The 21,043-nt window shown below is 36.5% G+C and overlaps 3 protein-coding genes across 6 annotated transcripts; 1 reads left to right on the top strand and 2 right to left on the bottom strand.

Moving 5' to 3' along the window:
* Positions 1–361: 361 nt before the first annotated feature.
* On the bottom strand, positions 362–9,690 carry LOC18446231 (protein COBRA). Its single transcript, XM_006856353.4, has 6 exons — positions 9,347–9,690; positions 4,224–4,303; positions 3,382–3,835; positions 2,578–2,737; positions 1,832–2,091; positions 362–654 (listed from the first exon to the last, which is right to left on the bottom strand). The coding sequence occupies exons 1-6, from the start codon at positions 9,414–9,416 to the stop codon at positions 431–433; spliced, it is 1,248 nt and encodes a 415-aa protein (XP_006856415.2). The 5' UTR covers positions 9,417–9,690; the 3' UTR covers positions 362–430.
* Positions 9,691–16,375: 6,685 nt separating this feature from the next.
* LOC18446232 (ESCRT-related protein CHMP1B) lies at positions 16,376–17,521 on the top strand. Its single transcript, XM_006856354.4, has one exon. It carries the CDS (start codon positions 16,553–16,555, stop codon positions 17,201–17,203), a length of 651 nt encoding a protein of 216 aa, XP_006856416.1. The 5' UTR covers positions 16,376–16,552; the 3' UTR covers positions 17,204–17,521.
* Positions 17,522–18,196: 675 nt separating this feature from the next.
* On the bottom strand, positions 18,197–20,737 carry LOC18446233 (Dihydropterin pyrophosphokinase / Dihydropteroate synthase). 4 transcript variants are annotated; one of them, XM_088848603.1, is made up of 3 exons: positions 20,623–20,737; positions 20,378–20,477; positions 18,197–19,850 (listed from the first exon to the last, which is right to left on the bottom strand). In XM_088848603.1, exons 2-3 carry the CDS (start codon positions 20,454–20,456, stop codon positions 18,367–18,369), a joined length of 1,563 nt encoding a protein of 520 aa, XP_088704729.1. In that variant the 5' UTR covers positions 20,457–20,477; positions 20,623–20,737; the 3' UTR covers positions 18,197–18,366. The 4 variants fall into 4 exon arrangements, with proteins under 4 accessions (XP_088704729.1, XP_088704731.1, XP_088704730.1 ...); XM_088848605.1 differs by having other exon boundaries at positions 20,378–20,421; XM_088848604.1 differs by having other exon boundaries at positions 20,652–20,737.
* Positions 20,738–21,043: the final 306 nt, after the last annotated feature.

Genomic DNA, 21,043 nt, shown 5'->3' with positions numbered 1-21,043 from the left:
AACATTGCCCAGGTCCCTTGCCTATAAATAGGGACCCCCAGCTTTGAGTTTAGGGGACCTCTTTTAGGAAACTTAGGCGAAGCCTTGTCAAGCCTAGCACTCGAACCCTAAGGCTTTAAAAACCCTAAAATCAAAACCCCACTTCCAGACCCAACAGACCCTGAGTGTACCCCAAAAATCAATTCTTGCATAATGCACTCATGCCAAAAGGCCTTTACTATATAATATGTATTCTTTTTCTTCTTTTTTTTTTTTTGAAAATTTTCTATAATCTATTATGTTGTTGGTCCTTTTGTTGCTTGGCCCAAAAAAAAGAATGTGCCAATGAAAACAGCAGTAGTACAATTACAAAGCCCAATAATATTCAGAAGGGAAAAAAACTCAAATTTATTGAATAGTATGGCTGAACCCAACAAACACTACATACATGTTATGGATGAGATGATGGGGGAAGCCATGGATACGCATCAGGTCGGGGCAAGACACAAATATCTCCATTGAAATACACACGACGAGGGAATGCCCAGCCTTTCTCGGGGGTGAAATTTCCAGTGTTCTTTTTAAATATAAGCTTAGATTGTATGAATCCTTTGCGCCCCGCCTGCAATAGGATGTCATTATGTTTTTTAACTCCCCATAGTACAGCAGTGTCATCTGCAACACACATAAAAGTCTCAATTTGTTGAGTGAGTAATAATGACGATGATAATCGTGATTATGTGATTTTCATGATGAATTAAATTTATAAATTGTAATACCATATGCCATATACAGACACAAATATGATGATGATGATGATGATGATGATGATGATGATGATGATGATGATGATGATGATGATGATGATGATGATGATGATATGAAGTAATGGAAGTTAAAAAGAAGTGAATAATATTCTACAATAAAACAATGAGCACAAGTAGATTCTGTTTTTTTTTTTTTTTTGTTCCTTTTCCAAATGGTGACAGTTAACGGTGTTGTTGATCCACGAGAGCAAGGCAGTAAGTTCTTATAAGAAAGAGGATATCGATGATGATGATCTCAGTTGATTGAAAAAAATAAAAATGCAATAAAGATGAATGGAGCAAGTCAATATCATTGTAGAAAATTGGAATACAACAATGTTCAAAGTCAACACAGAAGACGAGAAAAAATTGGAACTATGACAAGAAACCCTTGACAATATAAATAAGATGCAGCTTAGAAGGAAAATACCAGGTCAGAAAGACCAGATATTCTTTGAAAGATTGATAAAAACTATTAATTACCTAAAAAAAAAAAAAGAATGACAACTATCAATGCAGTAAATCTTAAAACTAATTTCAAGCAACGAACAGCAGTTTAAAAATATAGGAGAATCAGAGGGAATATGAGTCATTATTTAGACACAACTGAGACGGAGAAAAAAAAAGTGGTATTCTCGGTTTATTATACAAGAAACAGGGTGTGTGTTGATATATAATCACTTCAAATATGAGTCATTATTTAGTCACTATCGAGAAGGAGAAAAAAAAAACGTGAGATTCTCAGTTTATTATACAAGAAAACAGGGTATGTGTTGATAAGAATCAGAGGGAATATGAGTCATTATTCAGACACTATTGAAGGGAAAAACAAAGGTGATATTCTCAGTTTATTCGACAAGATAACGGGGTGCGTGTTGATATATAATCACTTCAAATATGAGTCATTATTTAGTCACTATTGAGAAGAAAAAAAAACAAAAAGTGTGAGATTCTCGGTTTATTATACAAGAAATCTGGGTATGTGTTGATATATAATCACTTCAAGCAACAACCAAATAGCATAGAAGTAATGCAATGATACTCACTTATCCCTCCATAAGGTGTGAAGGACTTGTAATTGGAGTTGAAAGTCCGTATGAGATTGTTGAAATTGGGGTTCTGAATAACCAGGTTCCATTCAGTATAATTCACATGGTAATTGAAATTGGTTATAGTGATCATCACAGACCAATAATCTTTGAAATCGAGCTTCAGATGCCAATGAACTTGGACTGGACACATATGATTTGTACACTGAACCATAGGTGACTGGTTCTCCTTAGGAGTCGAATGCGATGAACCCCCCCTGTAAAAATCCATACATAAAAAGAAAAGGAACCCAGATCTTAATTGTTCAAGATTTCAAGGGAAGACCATGGGCCAATAAATCCAGTAGAAAAGAAGAAAATAAAGACCTCTCTTTAATTATTCAGTTGAAAACCATACACCTCTATAATCTAATAAAAAAAAATGAAGACCCACTTTTTCAATTATTCATTTAAATAGTTGACATAGCAAAAAGAGTGAGAGAGTCTAATACACAGATTAGTACTTGCAAAACTTGGAGCGAAGTTCAGACAGAAAGACATGAATGTGGATTTCAAAAATTAAATATTATTAGGTATATATTATATTATCTTATAACGCATAACTTCAAAAAATTCAGGCCTCCTTTTTTCTAGTTTTAAATCCATATTTAGCCAAAGTTGAGCCAGAGTCCTAGATTTCATCCTTCTTCCTTACTTCTCAAATTAAATGACGTAATTCTTTAAATATGAATGAAGTTTCTTACTTTATACATCTTCCAGGTTGAGTTGAGTACTTTCCACAGTTACAAGAGCAGGTCGGGCAAGGGGTGACTGTGTGATTGTAGAAAGATGAAAGTGATACACAACATGTAGGTGTCTTATGAGCCAGGAACTGAGAATATGTACATGTAACATTCCATGTCACTGCAAGAAACCAAAAGAAATGGTTATCAAATTATATGAAACTTATTTACAAAACTCAATCAAATGAATGAAGCTGTAACACAGTCTATGGATTATATCTCTTCCACTTTTTTCTGATCGCGAACTCTTTTCCATGTACTCTGTAAAAGGGAAAGTATACTATAATCCAACTGACTCAGGATAGTTATATGCGATTAGGCTCACTACCATCCAATGAATTGTAGAGTGATGGAGAGAGAGTGGCAGCCACCAGAACGGAACTTAAGCCTGATGGTGGATCCCTCTATCTTTCCATTAGCTTCCATCATGCCATTAACTGTTCATGGAATCAGTGGCATAGGTTTCTCTATGGTGCATTGGATTGTACTTAACTAGATAGAAAAATATACTTATCCCAAATAACAAAGGGAAAGAATGCTATGACCGATATCACACTGGTAATCGTGTAGTCATGGAAGCTTTATCACCATCTCATCAATAGGTTTAACGACCATGGAGGAAGAGTGGCTCATGTGACCCACATTCCCTTGCTGTTCAACCTCTTGGTGGGACAGGGGCGACCCCTCACAACTGAATTGTTACCATGACAATATAGATCGCATTTTTACTGCAAAATAGAGACTAGAATCCGAATCTTGACTCACTCAAAGCTTGTGTAACTCTTCTTCCATCTGGTGTTATGAACCTGGTGGGTGTCACTGCTTTAGCAGGTCCGCAAGTATATCCTGGCCCTGGTGCTATAAGTGTGAAGTTTTTGGGCAAAAGAACGGTTCTTTTGCTAGTCCCAGCTGCTCCAACACTTAACTGAAAGGCACTAAGTGTATTTTCAGGGTCAACCATTGAACTGAGCACACCCCCTTTGCAACAATTTGCAATTTGCTGGTTAAAAGGAGTACCAGGTAGCAAATCAACAACTTCTGGACCTTTCTCACAACTATGAGGAATGTTCCCCTTGAATCTAGAACAGTCTCCTTGTTTAGTGGTTTGAGCTCCAACCATGCTCCATATGACCTCCTTTTCAGACCATGTCCATCCTAGAGTCCACCCTGGTGCTCCAATGTGGCGAAATTGTTGAAGATTGTAGATCGAAACAACCGCCTGCGCAATATTTATGGTTTTAACAAAACCCAAGTTTTACTCTTCGATGAAATTTGAAATTGAAGAAGAGTTGTGGCAATAGAAACATAGTTCTTTGGACTCCATGATGGTCCAATGCACATATTGATACCACTACAGACAGGGAGAGGAAGAAAATCGGCATACTCTCTCTCTCTCATACAAGTTGCAAATGAGTTGAATAGCAATACCAAGATCTTATAAACTAGTGATATATGATGATTCACTTCAAACAGAGTTTCTGAATAGCTACAAGCTTCACTCATAAGAAATAAATAAAAAATCCTCAGATGAGTACCATATGCATTTTATTGATTTCATAAGAACTTCAGAAGTATACTGTTAATTCCCTTGTCATAATATTACTTACAACATAGCCATCTGGGGTCCAAGACATAACATCCCATTTGATGGTGATATTTCCATTTGGGTCAAGTGCGTCATAGGCTTCTGAAAAATCAAACAAACAGAAAATAATGAATAAATTGTTGATGAAACAAACAAGAAATGCATAAAAGAACAACAAAAAAGAAAACAGTACATGGAACATCTATTCTATTTTCAGTATAATTCCTTCTCTAAAGTTCCAGTGGGACAGAGCAAAAGAGCTGGAAATAAATTTTTGTAATATTTTCTTCTATGTAGAAAAAAAAAGAAAACCCAATTGAGATTCTCCTTTTATTGAAGTGACAACTTGATGATATTCACTGACAAATCATAATTCTTGTCCCCATGTCACCAAAAAAAAAAAATAGGCCAAAAGGCCTGAAACAGAATTTCCCAATGTTTTCAAGAAATTATAATAATAGATGAATAATCCCAAACATAGAGTGTTGAATGTGTTGTAGGGGTGGCCATGGACCCGACCAAACCAGAGACCTGACGGGTAGACCCGACTTTGGGTCCGGGTATGGGTCCAAATTTTGGATCCGAACAGACCAGAGACCTGACGGGTAGACGCGACTTTGGGTCTAGGTTCGGTTCCCGCCCGACCCGACCTGTACTCATAGTCATAGGGTATATGATGGCATTCATGTGTCTTTAGGCGCATACTAGGTGCTCATATTTTGCAACATTTACAATATTATTGGTAAAAAAAAAAGCCCGATAATGGACCGACCAGACTAGGGACCCGACGGGTAGACCCGATGTCAGATTCGGGTATGGGTCCAAATTTTGGACCTGAATAATATTCGAATCCGGGTTCGGGTTTGGTTCTAGCAAAACCCGACCCGTACATGTAGTCATAGGGTATATGATGGCAATCATGTGTCTTTAGGCGCAGTGCTCATATTGTCGTAATGTTGGCAAACTTTACAGTATTATTGGCAAAAAAAAGAAGTTGGGTAATGGACCCGACCAGACCAGGGACCCGACCTCGGGGTCTGAGTATGGGTCCAAATTTTGGACCCAGCTAATATTCAAGTCCGGTTGGAACTGGACCCGACCCGTACCCGTAGTCATAAGGTGTATGATGGCAATCATGTGTCTTTAGGGGCACGGTAGGTGCTTGTTATAATATTGGCAATATTTACAGTATTATTGACAAAAAAAAAAAAAACTCAAAATCATAGGGTATATGATAGTAAAAAACGGGCAAAAAAAAAAAAAAAAAGCTCATAGTCATAGGGTGGCAATGGAGCACGAAACTCGACGTGTAAACTCGGAACCCGAGGGGTTTGGATATGGGTCCAAATTTTGAACCTGAATATTATTCGGGTCCGGCTCTGAGTCCTTATGTTTTGAAGCCCAATGCCCTAAAACCATGATACAAGAAAGAAATGAAACCCCAATAGTTACAACTCGGGCTGCCATCGGCAAAGCCCGGGGGTACTTCTGCTTGGCCCAAAAATCATGCGCAGAAACCCGGCTCGAAAATATCGTATTAAAATCTGGCCCAAAAAGACTCTATTGGGCTGGAACCAAGCCAGCCCATTAAGAAGCCTTTTTCTTTTTTTAACTCTCTTTTCAAACTTTTCTTATTCGTAGTAAGAAAAAAAAAAAAAAGACATGCTAAAATAATTTTTTTTAAATTTAATATTTCAATGTAATTAGTGGTATTTAGAGTGAGAAAGAGAGATTGGGCTTCTATAGAGAGATTAGTTTTTAGAGAGATAATGGGTTTTTAGAGAGAGAAAGCAAATTTGAGTTTCTAGAGAGAAAATGGGATTTTAAGAGCGATTAGGTTTTTAGAAAGATTAAGTTTAGAGAGAGAGAGAGAATAGGCTCTCAAAGAGATTGGGTTTCTAGAGATTGAAATACGTTGTTGAAATTTTATATAGGCTCTCATAGAATGTTGGAAGTACGGACTCTTTTTTTGAATAGATAATCACAAACTCACAAGATTTATCACTTATATCGCATTTCCAAGGTTACATTCATAGGTTATATCCACATGTTACAATTATTCTATTACATGGTACCTATATAGGACGTTTAGAGCAGTTTTGAAACTACCTAGGACTCAAATTGCCCACAAACGTACATGATTAGATTGCTACTCACAAACCTACGTGATTAGATAACTCACTACAAAATAACTACCCACTAACACCCACTAATGTAGAGGAAGACACCGATAACTCATAACACACTAGACACGAACCACACTTGCTAAATTTTTGCATCACACATTCTAAATTTTGCATCATTTTCAATATTCCCGCTTGATGCAAAATTTCCTCTTTTTCTTTTAAACTTCGTTTACATGATTTTTAATAAAATTATGAAAGTTTTCATTTTCCTCCTTTAATATCGAAACCATGGCTTCAAGTTTTTCAATATGCTTTTTCATTTCACAAATTTTTTTTTCTCTTGCAATTTTCATCTTCTCTTCTTCGTCATCTTTAATTTCAACGGTTTCTTTTATTTTTGCCAATTGCGATATGGCAAAATAGGTTGCACTGTGTTTGGGTTCCTTTTTCGTATCAATATAGGATTCTGAAAATTCTTTTCTTTTGACTTCTACCTCACATATATAAATAGGACCATATTTCTTAATTTATTTTTTATAAAAAAAATTGCAGCAATTAATTTTCTTTTTAATTCTTTTTTTTAACATTTTTCTCCTAGTTTTTTATGCCATGGGATAACACTCCAGGACTGCGGTCCCTTTCTTTAAAAAAAAAAACATTTTTTATGCATGCTCATGGTATCATCATGCTTTTTCATGACAAGACAAATTAGGACTGCAATGTCTTGTTTTTTTTTTACACACAATTTCTTTGTTATGCCTTCTCATTAGACACCATCATGCATTTTCACAGCATCATCATGCCTTTTCCTAGCATAAAACACTAGGACTGCGATGTCCTATTCTTTTTTTTCAAAAATCATTTTTCCTATATCTATACTAAGCATGGATTTCTCATCCTGCCTTTTCATGGTATGACATACCGTGGTGTCCTGTTTTTTTTTCTTTCTCAAAAATCGTTTTTCATTTTTTCTCACGAGGATTACTCATGTCCCCATTTCATATTTTTTTGTTTTAAATCTCATTTTCTGAAAACTTTTGCAAAAATACAATATCAAGAGCACTCCAATTTTGTTTCTCCCTTTTTTAAGAAATCTCCATTTTCTTTTTCCAAGAACATCACACTTAATTTTTTTTTCGTTTGTTTTTCATTGCAAACCACCTAACATTTTAATAATAAAAAAATTATATATTTTTAAAATCATCTATTTTTTTTTATTTCTTTCTTTTTCTTTTTTTTTAATCAAGACCCAAACATTGCTTGCATTTTAATTTTCCAATGCTCATAAAATTCACTTTTGAGAATTGGAAGCAATAGTTGAAAAATATTTGGACTATTAGGGTGTGTCACATGAAATAATACAGGAAATTAAATAAAGATATTTCAATTTCTATCACCTTTCTCTTGAGTTTTGTCTCTGTCTTGCTGGTCCTAAATTTCTATACCAACGCCTTTCTCGTTGGCAATATGTGATCTCTTTATCTATTTTTTTTTTTAGCAACCTGTGATTCCATTACATGCTTTTGAAGCTACCCATGACTCAAACTGCCCACCCCTATATGATTAGATAACTACCACAAACTTATGCGATTAGATAACTCCCCACAAAATAACTACCCATTAACACCCACTAAAATAAAGATATACTTATAACTCATTAACTACATTAGACGCGGACCGCACTTTCTAACTTTTTGCATCGCAAGTTCTAAATTTTGCATCATTTTCCACTAGAGTGTGGGTTTATAGACTGAGAAAGAGAGAATAAGTTTTTACAAAAAGAAAAAGAGATTGGATTTCCATAAAGAGCGAATGGGTTTTAAATTTTCAAAAAAATATTTTAGCATGTTTTTATTTTTTAAATTTTTTGGGGCATACTACAAATAAGAAAAGTTTGAAGATGGAGATTTTTTTTTTTTTTAAGGGCTTCTAAATGGGCCCGGCTGGGCTTTATTTGGGCCGGGCAAAATGTTACTAGGCTTGCCGGGCCAGCCCAACCAGCTGGCGGTTTTCGGGCTTTCAGGGCCACTTCGGCCTGGCTCGTTAACGACCCCAGCATGATGAATAGTGTCTTCTTTTTGGCCTGGCCCATAGCCCATAACAGTCCCGGTTTAGCCCGAACAATGCCCGGAAGCCCGACGCCACCATTGGCACCCTAGATACAGCACAAGGACCTTTTTTTCCTTTGTTTTTTTGGTTGACTTTTTCTTAATTATTGGACTCATGAATCCCAAATGCCAAGACCCTGCCAAAATGCGACAAAACTTTTGCTGTCTTTGAAATTTATGATACCGACTACTAAATCATTAATATGCATGGAAGAAATAGCACAGATCCAAAGAGAAATGATACTGATGAGGCCTTTTTAACTATTTAATATCATTAGAAATGGTGAATCCGCTGTAAACTGCATAAATTTTCAAATTTTCCTGAGAACCTATCTGCAAATAAGATTTAGCCTAAATCTATCAAAATGCAAGAGATTTCTGTTTCTTCTTACCATCATCGTGAACCCACATTCTAGGTCTATGAAGTTCACACAAAGAAAGTCTGTGAAATTGAAAAATGTGGCTTTTCTTGTTTACTTCTTTGAAATCTCACAGGCTGAATATCCAGAAACACCATTTGATTACACGAACAAGGTTCTCTCGTCTCTCTTTCTCTCTCTCTTTCATCACCATTTGATTACACCAAAATGAAGATTCAAGATTCAAGATCCAAGAAACACGAAAATGATATTCAAGGCTGAATATCCAGAAACACCATTTTACTCTCTCTCTCTCTTTCTCTCTCTCCCTCAAGTCTCAACGATTCAGTTGAAATTCCATTCATATGATTACACGAAAATGAAGATTCAAGGTTCTCTTGTCTGTGCTCAAAATTCGAAATTAACATGCAAAAGCTCTAAACGGTTACAACAATAATTTTTGAACAAACAAAAGCGCAACATTTAGCAAGAGAGAAAACAATAAAAATCGATGTAAATCAAACAAACTGATGAGCGGAAGTAGAAACTGACCAGTTGAAGTGAAACTTAGGTAGAAAAAAAGTAATGTGATCACCAATCTGATAGAGCTTGTGGCCTTCATTGGAGAAGAATCATGAAGCCAGTCACTGAATTATTTTCAGCTTTAAAGAGCACATAAGCCAACAAGCCTCTGATACTCTCTCTCTCCCTCTCTCTCTCTCTCTCTCTCTCTCTACAACCATTAAAGATTTCAAATTGCAGTGGATTCTCAGTTTGAATAAAGCTCTAACTACGAAGGTGGTAGCGAGTTTCCTATTTGACTTATTGGCCTCTCTCTCTCTCCTCTCTCTCTCTCTCTCTCTCGAGGCATAGACTACGCTTCCAAAGGAAGCATTACTGTACACTTATTCCCTCGGGTATAGTACTAGCTTGAGAAGATTTTTTTCATCTGAAATTTTGGGATCCAATTAAAAAATCACTAAATGATTATATTCAAAAGGATTTGTTTTTTTGAATTTTGAGTTTTCTAACCTTTAGATTTCAACCTTGAAAAATTCAAAGGTTTTCATTTGATATTTGAGGTTTTCGAGCCCATAGATAATTAATCTAAATTTTTTTTATTTTTTCTTACGCATAGTATCAAGGTTTAAAATTTAGGATTCTAAAAATGCTCTTAGATCTAGTTTGGGCCAAGAGATTAAATAAACAATATGCTCTCTCAAGACCATAAAATCTTTTGGATGAATTTAAAGGTCTAAAGACTTTTCTTTCGGGCAGCTTTAGCCAGCTTGTGCAAACGACGTGCAAATTTCTACCCGGCCGACTTCACACTGTAAGTCCAGGTCAACGAGTCTTAAAAATAAATAAATAAATAAATAATAATAATAATAATGAAGAATAAAGACAGAGAATCCTAACACTAAGGTCAAACAAAAAAGATTGGGTCCGGAAAAGTATATCATAATTGTGGGAAATGTTTTTACAGGCCTTATCGCAAGTTAGGTCTTCAAACTTATGTGTTCTTTTTTCTTTAGTTTACCAATGTGGGCACTCTTAGTCAATCAAATTACTGTTTAGATCCTGCTAAAAGATATACTTTTAGTGTAGGAAACTCTTATACCACCGGTCCGAATTTTTTTTTTTTATACCTATGAAATTTTAAGCCCTAAAAAAAGCTTTAAAAAGATGTAGATCGAGGAGATCTATCACCACTTGAAAATTTTGAAAGTCAACGGTCTAGATAATGTGTTATAAGATGTACTATTTTTAAAACTTGATTTTTTTTTATTTTTATTTTTTTAACATATTCATGAATCTTGCTGGCTTTTTCAACATCAAAACAACTTCTTTGGTTGGATATTTTAGGTGCACATTATTATGCAATATAAGGATGCTACTTTATATAAACTTTTTCTTTTTACCTGTGGTTTCAAAATCCACCTCAAGCTGCGCATAATTTTATAGTCAAATTACTAAAATGCGCTTATTTGTTTAAGTTCCAAAGCCAGAACAAGGGTATTTTGGGTGTTTTCTGATAAAATAGTCAAGGAGCTTCCCAAGTGAAATAATTTTTAAAAAATATAGTGTTTTGATAAATTTGTTTATTAAGAAGGTAACAGGGAAGTTTTCGGTATATGTTAAAAATTCGATAAAAATTCAGATATAGTCATCCAAACAAAAAAAAAAACGGCTTATGCATAATTTGATTAGAAAATCGGGTGTTTCAAGAGTAACGACATTTATGAACAAATAAGGAATATAATTTCATACAAAGAATTGAAATCCAATAATTACCACACTAACATATATTATAAAGAAAATTACTAAAAAACCCCCAAGACCACACTTTTTATGCAACTTACCCCCAAAAAACACACTTTTTATGCAAATACCCCCCAAGGAAAAAAGTTCATTTTTTTAGACGAGAATACCCTTCCCATACACAGAAATCAATTTGACCAGATTTGACGTGGACTTTTGGAGCTCATTGTTGGAGCGAACCAGCATAGTGCCGGAGTGCATGATCCACTGCCGAAGCGCACATATAGAGTGTTGGAGCGCTGTGACTCCAGATTACACTGCCGGAGCGCACTTATACAGTGTCGGAGCGCATGATCCACTGCCGAAGTGCACATAGATAGTGTCGGAGAGCTGTGACTCCAAAGTGTTGCACTGCCGAAGCGCACTTACATAGTGCCGGAGCGCATCATCTATTGCCGGAGTGCACATACATAGTGCCGAAGCGTTGTGACTCCAGATTCCACTATCGGAGCGTACTTACATAGTATCGGAGCGCATGATCCACTGCAGGAACGCACATAAACAGTGCCGGCGCGCTGTGACTTTAGAGTGTTGCACTGTTGGAGCGCACTTACGCAGTGCCGGAGAGCACATACACAATGCCGGAGCATTTTGACTCTAGATTCCACTGCCGGAGCGCACTTACGTAGTACCGGAGCGCATGATCCACTGCTGGAGCGCACATAGACAGTGTCAGAGCGCATGATCCACTGCTAGAGCACACATAGACAGTGCCGGAGCACTGTGAATCTAAAGAGTTGCACTGTCGGAGTGAAATTATACAAAGGAGAGAGAGGCGTGGGTAAGGTAAAAGTAAGGGAGGGTAATTTACGTATTTTTTTATTTTTTATTTGGTTGGGGGGTATTTGCATAGAAAGTGTATTTTTTGGAGAAAAGTGAGAGAAAAAGTTATGGTGGGGGTAACTTGCATAAAAAGTATAGTCTTGGGGTTTTTTTGTAATTTTCCCTTTATTATAAGATCATTTTATTTTGGTACAAGAAAGTCGTAACCAATGTCGACCAATAGGTGTGAATTAGATGGCTAGGGTTTGCTTGGATGTAGAGTCCCAAATAAAATTTCTTGAACTATGTGACACATTTTAAACGGTAGGATTTTATATCTTATAGTTAATAGCAATTTTGACCTCGTTGTACAAGAACTAAATGGTTTCGTAATATACAATCCAAAAAAAAGGTAGTGTTATTTTGTTCACGTAATGAATTAAGAGATATCCCTCTAAAGGAAAAAATCATGTAGTTTTTGCAATGAATATAGAGTAGTAATTATCACAAAAGCAAGTATCTTATATACTACGCAATGCATTGAAGTATATTTGAAATCCTACTAAGATACTATGATTTCTTGGTTTTTAAAGAAGAAGCTTAGAGGCAGATATCCTAGGTAGTCTTTGATGTAGGGTTCTTGTGAACCGCTAAGCTTGTGGAACCAGGAATCCAAAATAACAGGATCGTACCCAAGATTGTGTACTCAATTGGCCAAATACGAAGTAGCTGAATACAACTATAATCAAGTATGAGAAATAAAACAAATATAAAAAACACACCACAACAACACGTTTACGTAGTTCACCCCGTAGAGTTACATCCATGGCCTCGACAACTAGAAATCCACTATCATAATGAAGATTACAGTTTTGAGTTACAAGAGATAATACATATCTCTAAACATCGATAGAAAACCATCACCGATCTTCCCTTCTAAACTCACTCTCACGACCTGGTAAAATTGTCGATTAACATCCTAGCTGTAAAAATGTAGTGTTCAGCAATATTATATGGTTGATTGGCGATAGGGTAGACATTTATTTTTTGTTGAATAAGTGGCATGGCTATACATCTCTTTCTCTTATCTTTCCATATCTTTTTTCAAGAGTCTCCTTTCATGTAGCTAAAATTTCATAATTATTCTTCTTCAACCAATTTGGGGTCATTGGTTGGAACATTAAATGCAACTACAATAGATTGCCTGATCATGTGATTTCATAGCTTCAATAGCCTATTACTACTTCTTGAAGATGTCTATATTTATCCTTCTAGAGAAGGCGAGGTTATACGGGAAAGTGATCGCAATGGACTTTTCTCAGTCAAATTAGAATATAGATTACTTTTCCATGATCGAGTCAGATGGTCTATTGATTATTTACATGAATCTGGAAAAGTCCTATCCCGATGAAGATTCAAGCCTTCTTTTGGGTGGCCCTTCAAGAAAAATGTCTAACTATAGACAATATTTGCAAGAGGGGTAAAATGCTGCCAAATGTCTACCTACTGTGTAAAAATGCGGAAGAGACTTGCAACCATCTCTTTATGCATTGTCCTTTTGCTGACAATATTTGGAAATGGGCCTTCCGGTTGCTTGGTTTCTCTTTTTCGTTTCCAGCCAACTTAATTTCTATTATTAACCATCTTCACATCCCTTCTTTACCTTCTAAAGGCCTTCTTATCTAGAAGATCCATAGAAGTGCTATCATTTGGCAGATTTGGCTAGACTGTAACAAAAGAACTTTTGATGGGCTTTCTTTAGACCTCGTAAGTATTAAAGACAGAATTTTGCAATGCCTCTGAGATTGGTTCTCAATCCCTGGTGAGGGGCGTGGTGTTTCAAGGTCTGATATCTAAAACTTCTTGTCTTCTTCTATGTGCCTAAAATCCGGCCGGCCACCTATTAGATGTCACTTCCAGTAGGTTCTTTTAAATTGAATTTTGATGGCAGTTCTTTTGGCAACTCATGACCAACTAGGGTTTGAGGCATTCTCAGGGACCATGAAGGGTCATTGTCTTTTCTTTTATTGGGCTTTGGGGTTCCACTACAGCTAATCAGGACGAAATAATCTCACTCCTGTAGGGATTGGAAATTATTATCAGCAAAGGCATTTCAGGAGTATTATGATTGAAAGAGATTCCTTTAATTTGATTAAATGGTTGTTCATGTTTACTAGTTGAAGATTATGGATGTTTGTTCCACTCATGGACTTCAGGTCACTTTTTTTCATATCTTCATAGAGGCCAATGATTCAGCAGATCGCCTCACCAAATTTTGTGTTTCTTAACGTTCTCTGCCTATTTTTTATGCTTTGATTCCAGTAAGGTAATCGATGTTTTCCAAGCAAACATTCAATAAAAGTTCCTAATATTGTCAAAAAAAAAAAAAAAAATGTTCGAGTAACAACTTAAGATTTTAAAAATATGATGTTTGACAAACCATCTTTTTTTTTTGCCTTTTTGGTTAAGATAAAAACATCAGATTTTGAGAAGCCATAATTTTTTAATTGAATATTTTTAATGTGAAGATTTTAGAAATGAGTTTTTTGTCAAAAACTTCGCATTTCAAGAATCAAAAAAAAGTTTTTTTTTAAGGTAAAATTTGTTGTCAAATGCTTCAGATTTTGATAATCCAAAGGTTTTTTTTCTATAGGCATATAAGTAGCAAAATTTGTTGTAAAAGAAAGTTAGGTTGAAAACTTTGGATTCTCAAAATCCAAATTTAGGGCATTTTGAGGGAGGGACAAAATGAAAACTACGCAAATTAGGTATGAATGTAATATTTCTATCTCATGGGGATTTTGATAAGGAAAATTGTTTCATGCGGGCTGGACCGCATATCTACATATGCGGTCCAGAAAGTGTAAAGCATATATGTTAAAGATGGATGCAAGTAGATGTTCCATCTAAAAACAATAGAAACTAACGGTCCAAATGTTTTCTTACTAGAATTATTACTTTTGGTTTTTAAAATTTATTTATTTTTTCATAGTCATGATCTCCTTAAAAATTAAGTTCAAAAATCCATCTCAAAAGTATATTTGTTAAGAGGCCCGCATATCTATGGCTTCGCCGCATACAAACCGAGTCCGCTTGATAATAACGGTAACTTAAAGGGGTACTTCTATTATCTTTTAAGTATGAATACCTTTTCCATTTTAGGAATATTGAACATGAGGTTTTAGCATTAAAAACATGCTAGTCATAAGCGTGAACCATCAAGGTTACTCTCACCTTTTGGCTCGGGCTAGTAAATAGAACCAAATTATTTATTTATCTATTTAGGGTTGCCATTATTAAATAGTAGTAATTTGATATTTTTTAAATATTTTTTGGTAAGGTATCCAAACAAAATAAACTTAAAAAATAATCATTCTAATATTAATGGGATGATTCAACCACCTTAAGGATTGTATAATGTAATTTGGTCATTCAATTGATATTTTCTCACATGTTCATAGGGTAAAATGGTGTCTTAAGTTTTAAAAAATAAATTCAAAAAAACTTTTTAGAGAATTTACTTTAAATTTTATAATTTTTTTTAATATTATCATGTATTGTTTTAATTATGGACCATTCTTTAATGGGAAAAGTTATATAGAGCTGAGGCTCTAAGTATTCAAATTTGAGCCTACATCAAAAATTTTATTAGAAGAGGTTGTTTTGATGCCCAAATATCTTCAAATCGATCATCTCGACATCAAGTTGCATGGACATGAGAAAAAAAATGGATTTCAAGTTTTGATAATAGTGCATTTTGTAACGCATTTTGGGCTTTCAATTTTTAAGATTTTCAAGTTTTTATAGATTTGTCGATCTATAATATTTTTTAAGCTTTAGATTTTATAAATAAATATAAAAATACATTTTAATGCTATTACAAAGCTTTCCAATATTGAAACCACATTGCTCGACACTATTTGAAGATAGGCTCTAATTTAATTGTTTAAGGCCTAGGCTCTATACAAACCACACCCTTTTTTAATACGTGAAGACTTCCCCTAAATTGCCAAGAAAAGCGTCGTTCGCCTACCTTCATAATAGGGATGGCAACTAGACCCGGGACCCAACGGTTAGACTCAAACTTGGGTCCAAGTATGGGTCCAAATTTTAGGCAAGAATATTATTTGGGTCAGAGTCTGGGTCCAATTAGACCCAACTTGTACCCGTAGTCATATGGTATATGATGACAATCATGTGTTTTTTGATGCATGCTAGGTGTTCATATTATTGCAATCTTGCAAATTTACAGTATTACTTGATCCGAGGGGTCAAGATATGGGTCTAAATTTTAGACCCGAATACGACTGGGTTCAGTCGTAACCTACTACCCCTACTTCGTAAGTTGCTGAATCCATCACGAAAGAGAGGACGGAGCCGTTGGGGAGTTTTGGAGAAATTTTGCCGTTATTCACTAAAATTTCGGCTCCGCTCTGTTTAAGTGACTGACCCACTAAGTTTGAAAACAAACTTGACCGTTAGTTTATGCAACGGCTACTTGCCCAGTCAAATACTGTCAATCCTCGTCTCCTCTCTTTCTCTTCTTGAAATCCTTTGTAATTCAGTCTTTCCTCTATCTCTCTCTTCCCTACTCAGAGCTCTCTCTCTTCTATAAATCTCTTGCAATTATCTCATTTCCTTTCTCTTTCCCAGTCAAAGCCCATCTGCAAATTAATGGGAAAAGGTAGCCAAGAGAAGCTAATGGATCAGATCTTTCAGCTGAAGCTCACCTCCAAATCTCTAGTTCGCCAAGCCAAGAAATGTGAGCTCGATGAGAAAGCGGAGAAAGTGAAGATAAAGAAAGCAATTGAAAAGGGAAACACAGATGGTGCTCGAATCCATGCTCAGACTGTGATTAGGAAGAGAACAGAGCAACTCAACTACCTTCGCTTTGCCTCTCGACTCGATGCCATAGCCTCTCGTCTCTCTAGCCAGAATCAGCTCCAAGGTCTTCAAAAACCAATGGCGGCCATTGTTAAATCCCTTCAGGGGGCGTTGTCGGTAGGAAACATGCAAAAGATTTCTCTCACAATGGACATGTTCGAGAAGGTTTTCACAAACATGGAGGTACAAGCAAGCTTCGTCGAATCTTCGATGGCAGGGACTTCCTCTCTCTCTACACCCGAAGGGGAGGTGGGTTCTCTCATGCAACAAGTTGCAGAGGACTATGGACTGGAGGTTGCTGTGGGGTTGCCTCAGGTGATTGGGAAGTGTTCAGTGCCATTGAAAGGAGGAAGCGAGAGAGTTACAGAGAAAGTAGGAAGCGAACGAGTTACAGAGGAGGAGCTGAGTAAGAGATTGGAGAATTTGAAGGCCAGAGGGTGAAGAAGTGGAGGTTGTGATGATTAGTGGTGGTCTTGTGGATCTCCACGAGATTGGATTTTGGGTTTCTCTTAGACATGGGTTTTGTGTTTTAACAGGGCAAGTCTCTCTCTCCATTTTTGGTTGGCATGGAAGTCTCTCTCTCCCTCTCGAGGATTTGTGGTTGGCATGGAAATCACCACTCAGGTTAAATATTATTAGTCTCCAGTTCTGTTAATGTTCATATGGTTTCCTCTTTGTACTACTGTCTGTTGCAGCTCAAGTGCTTCAGTCAGTTCTCATGTTAAATATTACCAGTCACTTTAATATTATTGTGCAAAATGCTGTGTGTGCTGAGGAGGGCAAGTTCTATAGTCGATGGAGGAATAACACTGAATTAATTTATGCTGAAGCAAATAAACCTTTTAGACCAATATTGCGGAATTTCAAAAGCTCATGAATTTGGAAATTAGATTCTTTAAAAAACGGTTTACCAAATCTTTCTGATCCAGGAAGAGGGAGAGAGAGGGGCAGAGAGTTGGCTTTATTGTATAATGAAATTCGACCCAGTCTTCTTTTACTAAAAATATTGAGCCGAATAAAGAATGGGATCCCCTTATCTCTTTGCATCAATATTAATATGTATATTGCAACATCAAAGGAGAAATCCGTTTTCTTATCATTCGTCTAAGACTAATACTAAGTAGCTCAATGTTTCGATTGTCTGTTGTCGGATTCATAATAAATCCTACAGATCTTTAAGATCGAAAGATCATTTTAGATCTTGTGGTTTCGAATTAGAGATGAAACCCAAGAGTATCACAATTCCTTTTGCCCACCATGTATATCGTGCTCTTTGTTTCGTGTCGGAATCTAGACTTGTTCCAAGAAAATAAATTCTACAGAGGAAACAAATATTTATCTTTTAGATGAGATTTGTCCGCAGCATGGGAAAATCTCATTTTTATTGAGAAAAAGGGTTCTATATAGAATGAGCGATGCTCTGGATTCCAAATAAAGATAAAAAAGGAGAATCAATCCTTTTATTTTATTTACTAATACACTAAATCAATTGAGAATCACTAAATACAAATCTTATTGTAAATACAAGTACAACACGAACTAATAAAAACCAAAACAACGTAAAAATCTACCAAAAAAAAAAAAAAAGAAGCGCTAACCAAAACTCAGGACACCTTAGGCTTCCTTAGCCTTAGAAATGCATCGCAAACCTTAGCTGCATCCAAATTATCTTGCACATTGTGCACCCTCACGATATTAGCTCCACCCAAGATCCCAGTCGTTACAGCAGCAATGGTAGCAGCTTCTCTCTCCAAAGCATTCTTGTGCTCACAAATCCTGCCCAAAAAGCCCTTCCGAGAAGGCCCAACCAACAACGGAACGCGAGAAGAAGCCAAACTCTGACAACTCAATTCTTTACTGAAGTCCTTTAAACCCATCAAAATCTCCATGTTATGTTCATCTCTCTTTGAGAACCCAATTCCGGGATCCACAATAATTCTCCACATGGGTATTCCACATGACTCCGCCTCTTCTACCCTCGACCCCAACTCAACTGCCACTTCTTTGCATACATCGTTGTAAAAGGTGTTACTGTCATTTTGCATTGTAATCGGGTCCCCTCTCATATGCATCAAAATACAAGGGACTCCAAGCTCCGCAACTAAAGGGAGCATTTTGGGGTCTAACTGACCTCCTGATACATCGTTAACAATATGTACCCCCTTTTTAACTGCCTCCATTGCCACTTCAGAGTAAAATGTGTCCACCGATAAAATCTTTCCTTCTATTTCAGGTAGCTTTGTTACTTCTTCTATAACAGGAATAAGTCTATCTAGCTCTTCTTCTGGAGACACCTTAGATGCCATCGGGCGAGTAGACTGTGGACCTATATCAATAATGTCAGCCCCATCTAGGGCCATTTTTTGAACTTGGGAAACTGCATTTTTAGCAGAGATGAACTTCCCACCGTCACTAAAGCTATCTGGGGTTATATTGAGAACACCCATGATTTGGGTTTTCTTAGACCAATCCCATAAGCAATTTCTTCCAATGGGTATGACCCTTCGAGGCCCCCCCTCTCTCCCTATTGATCCTTCTCCTCCGAGCTTTTCCCAAGCCTCAAAAATCCCACCTTTTTCCACACAAAAAGAGTGCCAACTATTGACAATTTCATTAGATTCTGTCGAGCCTAGCAGATCGATTAGAGGAGCCACTACAAATGGCCTCTCCCAAATTCGCTCATGGGGTATCTTGAGAATATCAGAATCAACCCTAATCTTGCCATAAAATAATATATCAAGGTCTATTGGCCTGGGCCCATATCGAATTCCCTCAGTTCGGCCCAAGTCCTTCTCGATTGTTTTGAGGGCATGGAGTAAGTCACGAGGCCCAAGCTTTGTAAGGCCTCTAATGGCAGAGTTCAGGAAGAGAGGCTGGTCTGTCACATAAGCAGGCTCTGTCTCGTATAAACAAGCATGTCGGGTTATTTTAATGCCTGATGTTTTCATTAGAGACAAAGCTTTGTTGAAGTTTTGGATTCTATCCCCCACATTGCTCCCCATTGCTATTATCACTTCCTCTTCAGGAGATTGAACTTCCACAAAGGACCCTAGGGTCGAGGGTCTGGAAGATGAAAACCCCATTGCCACTGGAAAAATGAAAGCTCTATTAGCATCATTAAAAATCCTATAGGAGTCATATCAAAACCATGGTTTCAAGGTTTCAAGTTTCAAAACGGTTACTAGTCAACAGTTTTTTTTTTTTTTTAAAAAAAAAAAAGTTTCAAAACGGTTATAATAGGGACCTGAAACCAAAACTTGTCTTCCGATTGAAGTCACAATCTAAAAAGTAATTTTCTAAGTCCAGAGAAGATAAAGATGGAATATGGAAAACCATAGTCCACTGGGATCATCACTATCCATCATTATATACCATCTGACTGGATGGTAATGAACCAAATGGACTATGGTTTCCATTGTACATGAGATTACACTGCTTTCCAGCCTTCATAATTACTGAATGTTGGAATAAAAAACTCACAAATTGGAAAATTAGAAAAGACAAAACTCCCTAAACTTCAATCCGTAATATTAGTGTCATAAGCAAAAAAAGAAACAAATATTTTTCACAAAATTGAAGTCATGATTGGTTAAGTGGGGAGAACTGTATATATACCTCCTCTGATATAGCTACAGTGAGAGATTCCTCCAAGGCCGCGCCTGAATTCAGGAAGTATTTGCAACAATGATTTCATGATAGAAATTTTCCTTGTATCCTAAAACATAGTTTGCTGAACATTAATCATCTTACTGCTGGAATCTTGGGTGGGTGGGTGGGGGGGGAGGGGAGAGAGAGAGAGACTTAACAGAAAATTATCATTTTCAGTCTGAGTAGTCAAATAATTGCCCAGAGCTAATTACCTATAGAAGGAAAAGTTGAGACCACCTACTCAGAACATCCGATACAACTTTTCGAGGCTGAAGGACCCCAGGAAGCGAGTTGAAATCTTTCTTTCTATTTATATCCATCTTCATCAAAGCACTAAAATGTAAAAAAAGGAAATGCATGTTACCAAAGATGCTGCATAATAGGATTCACAACTACTTATTAAAGCAAGGCCTGTGATGAAAAAGAAGAATTGCTTTTGACATGGTACTGCATAATAGGATTCACAACTACGTGGTGATATGAATCTCAATGAATCTTAACATTTCTTCTTTTCCATGAACTGTTGACTTTGTATTACTGTAACAAGGTAAACACATGGTTGGGTGGCCACCCACAGTCTGGGTGCTCATTCCAGCAGATATGAACTCAAAACATGGGCACTTACTGTAGCAC

The sequence above is a fragment of the Amborella trichopoda genome, chromosome 10 (genome assembly GCF_054954075.1).
Source record: "Amborella trichopoda isolate Santa Cruz 75 chromosome 10, AtrichopodaSantaCruz75HAP2 v2.0, whole genome shotgun sequence".
NCBI classification, from domain to species: Eukaryota; Viridiplantae; Streptophyta; class Magnoliopsida; order Amborellales; family Amborellaceae; genus Amborella; species Amborella trichopoda.
Note: the sequence above shows the minus strand (reverse complement) of the source record. Positions and strands in the feature narration are given on the sequence as shown.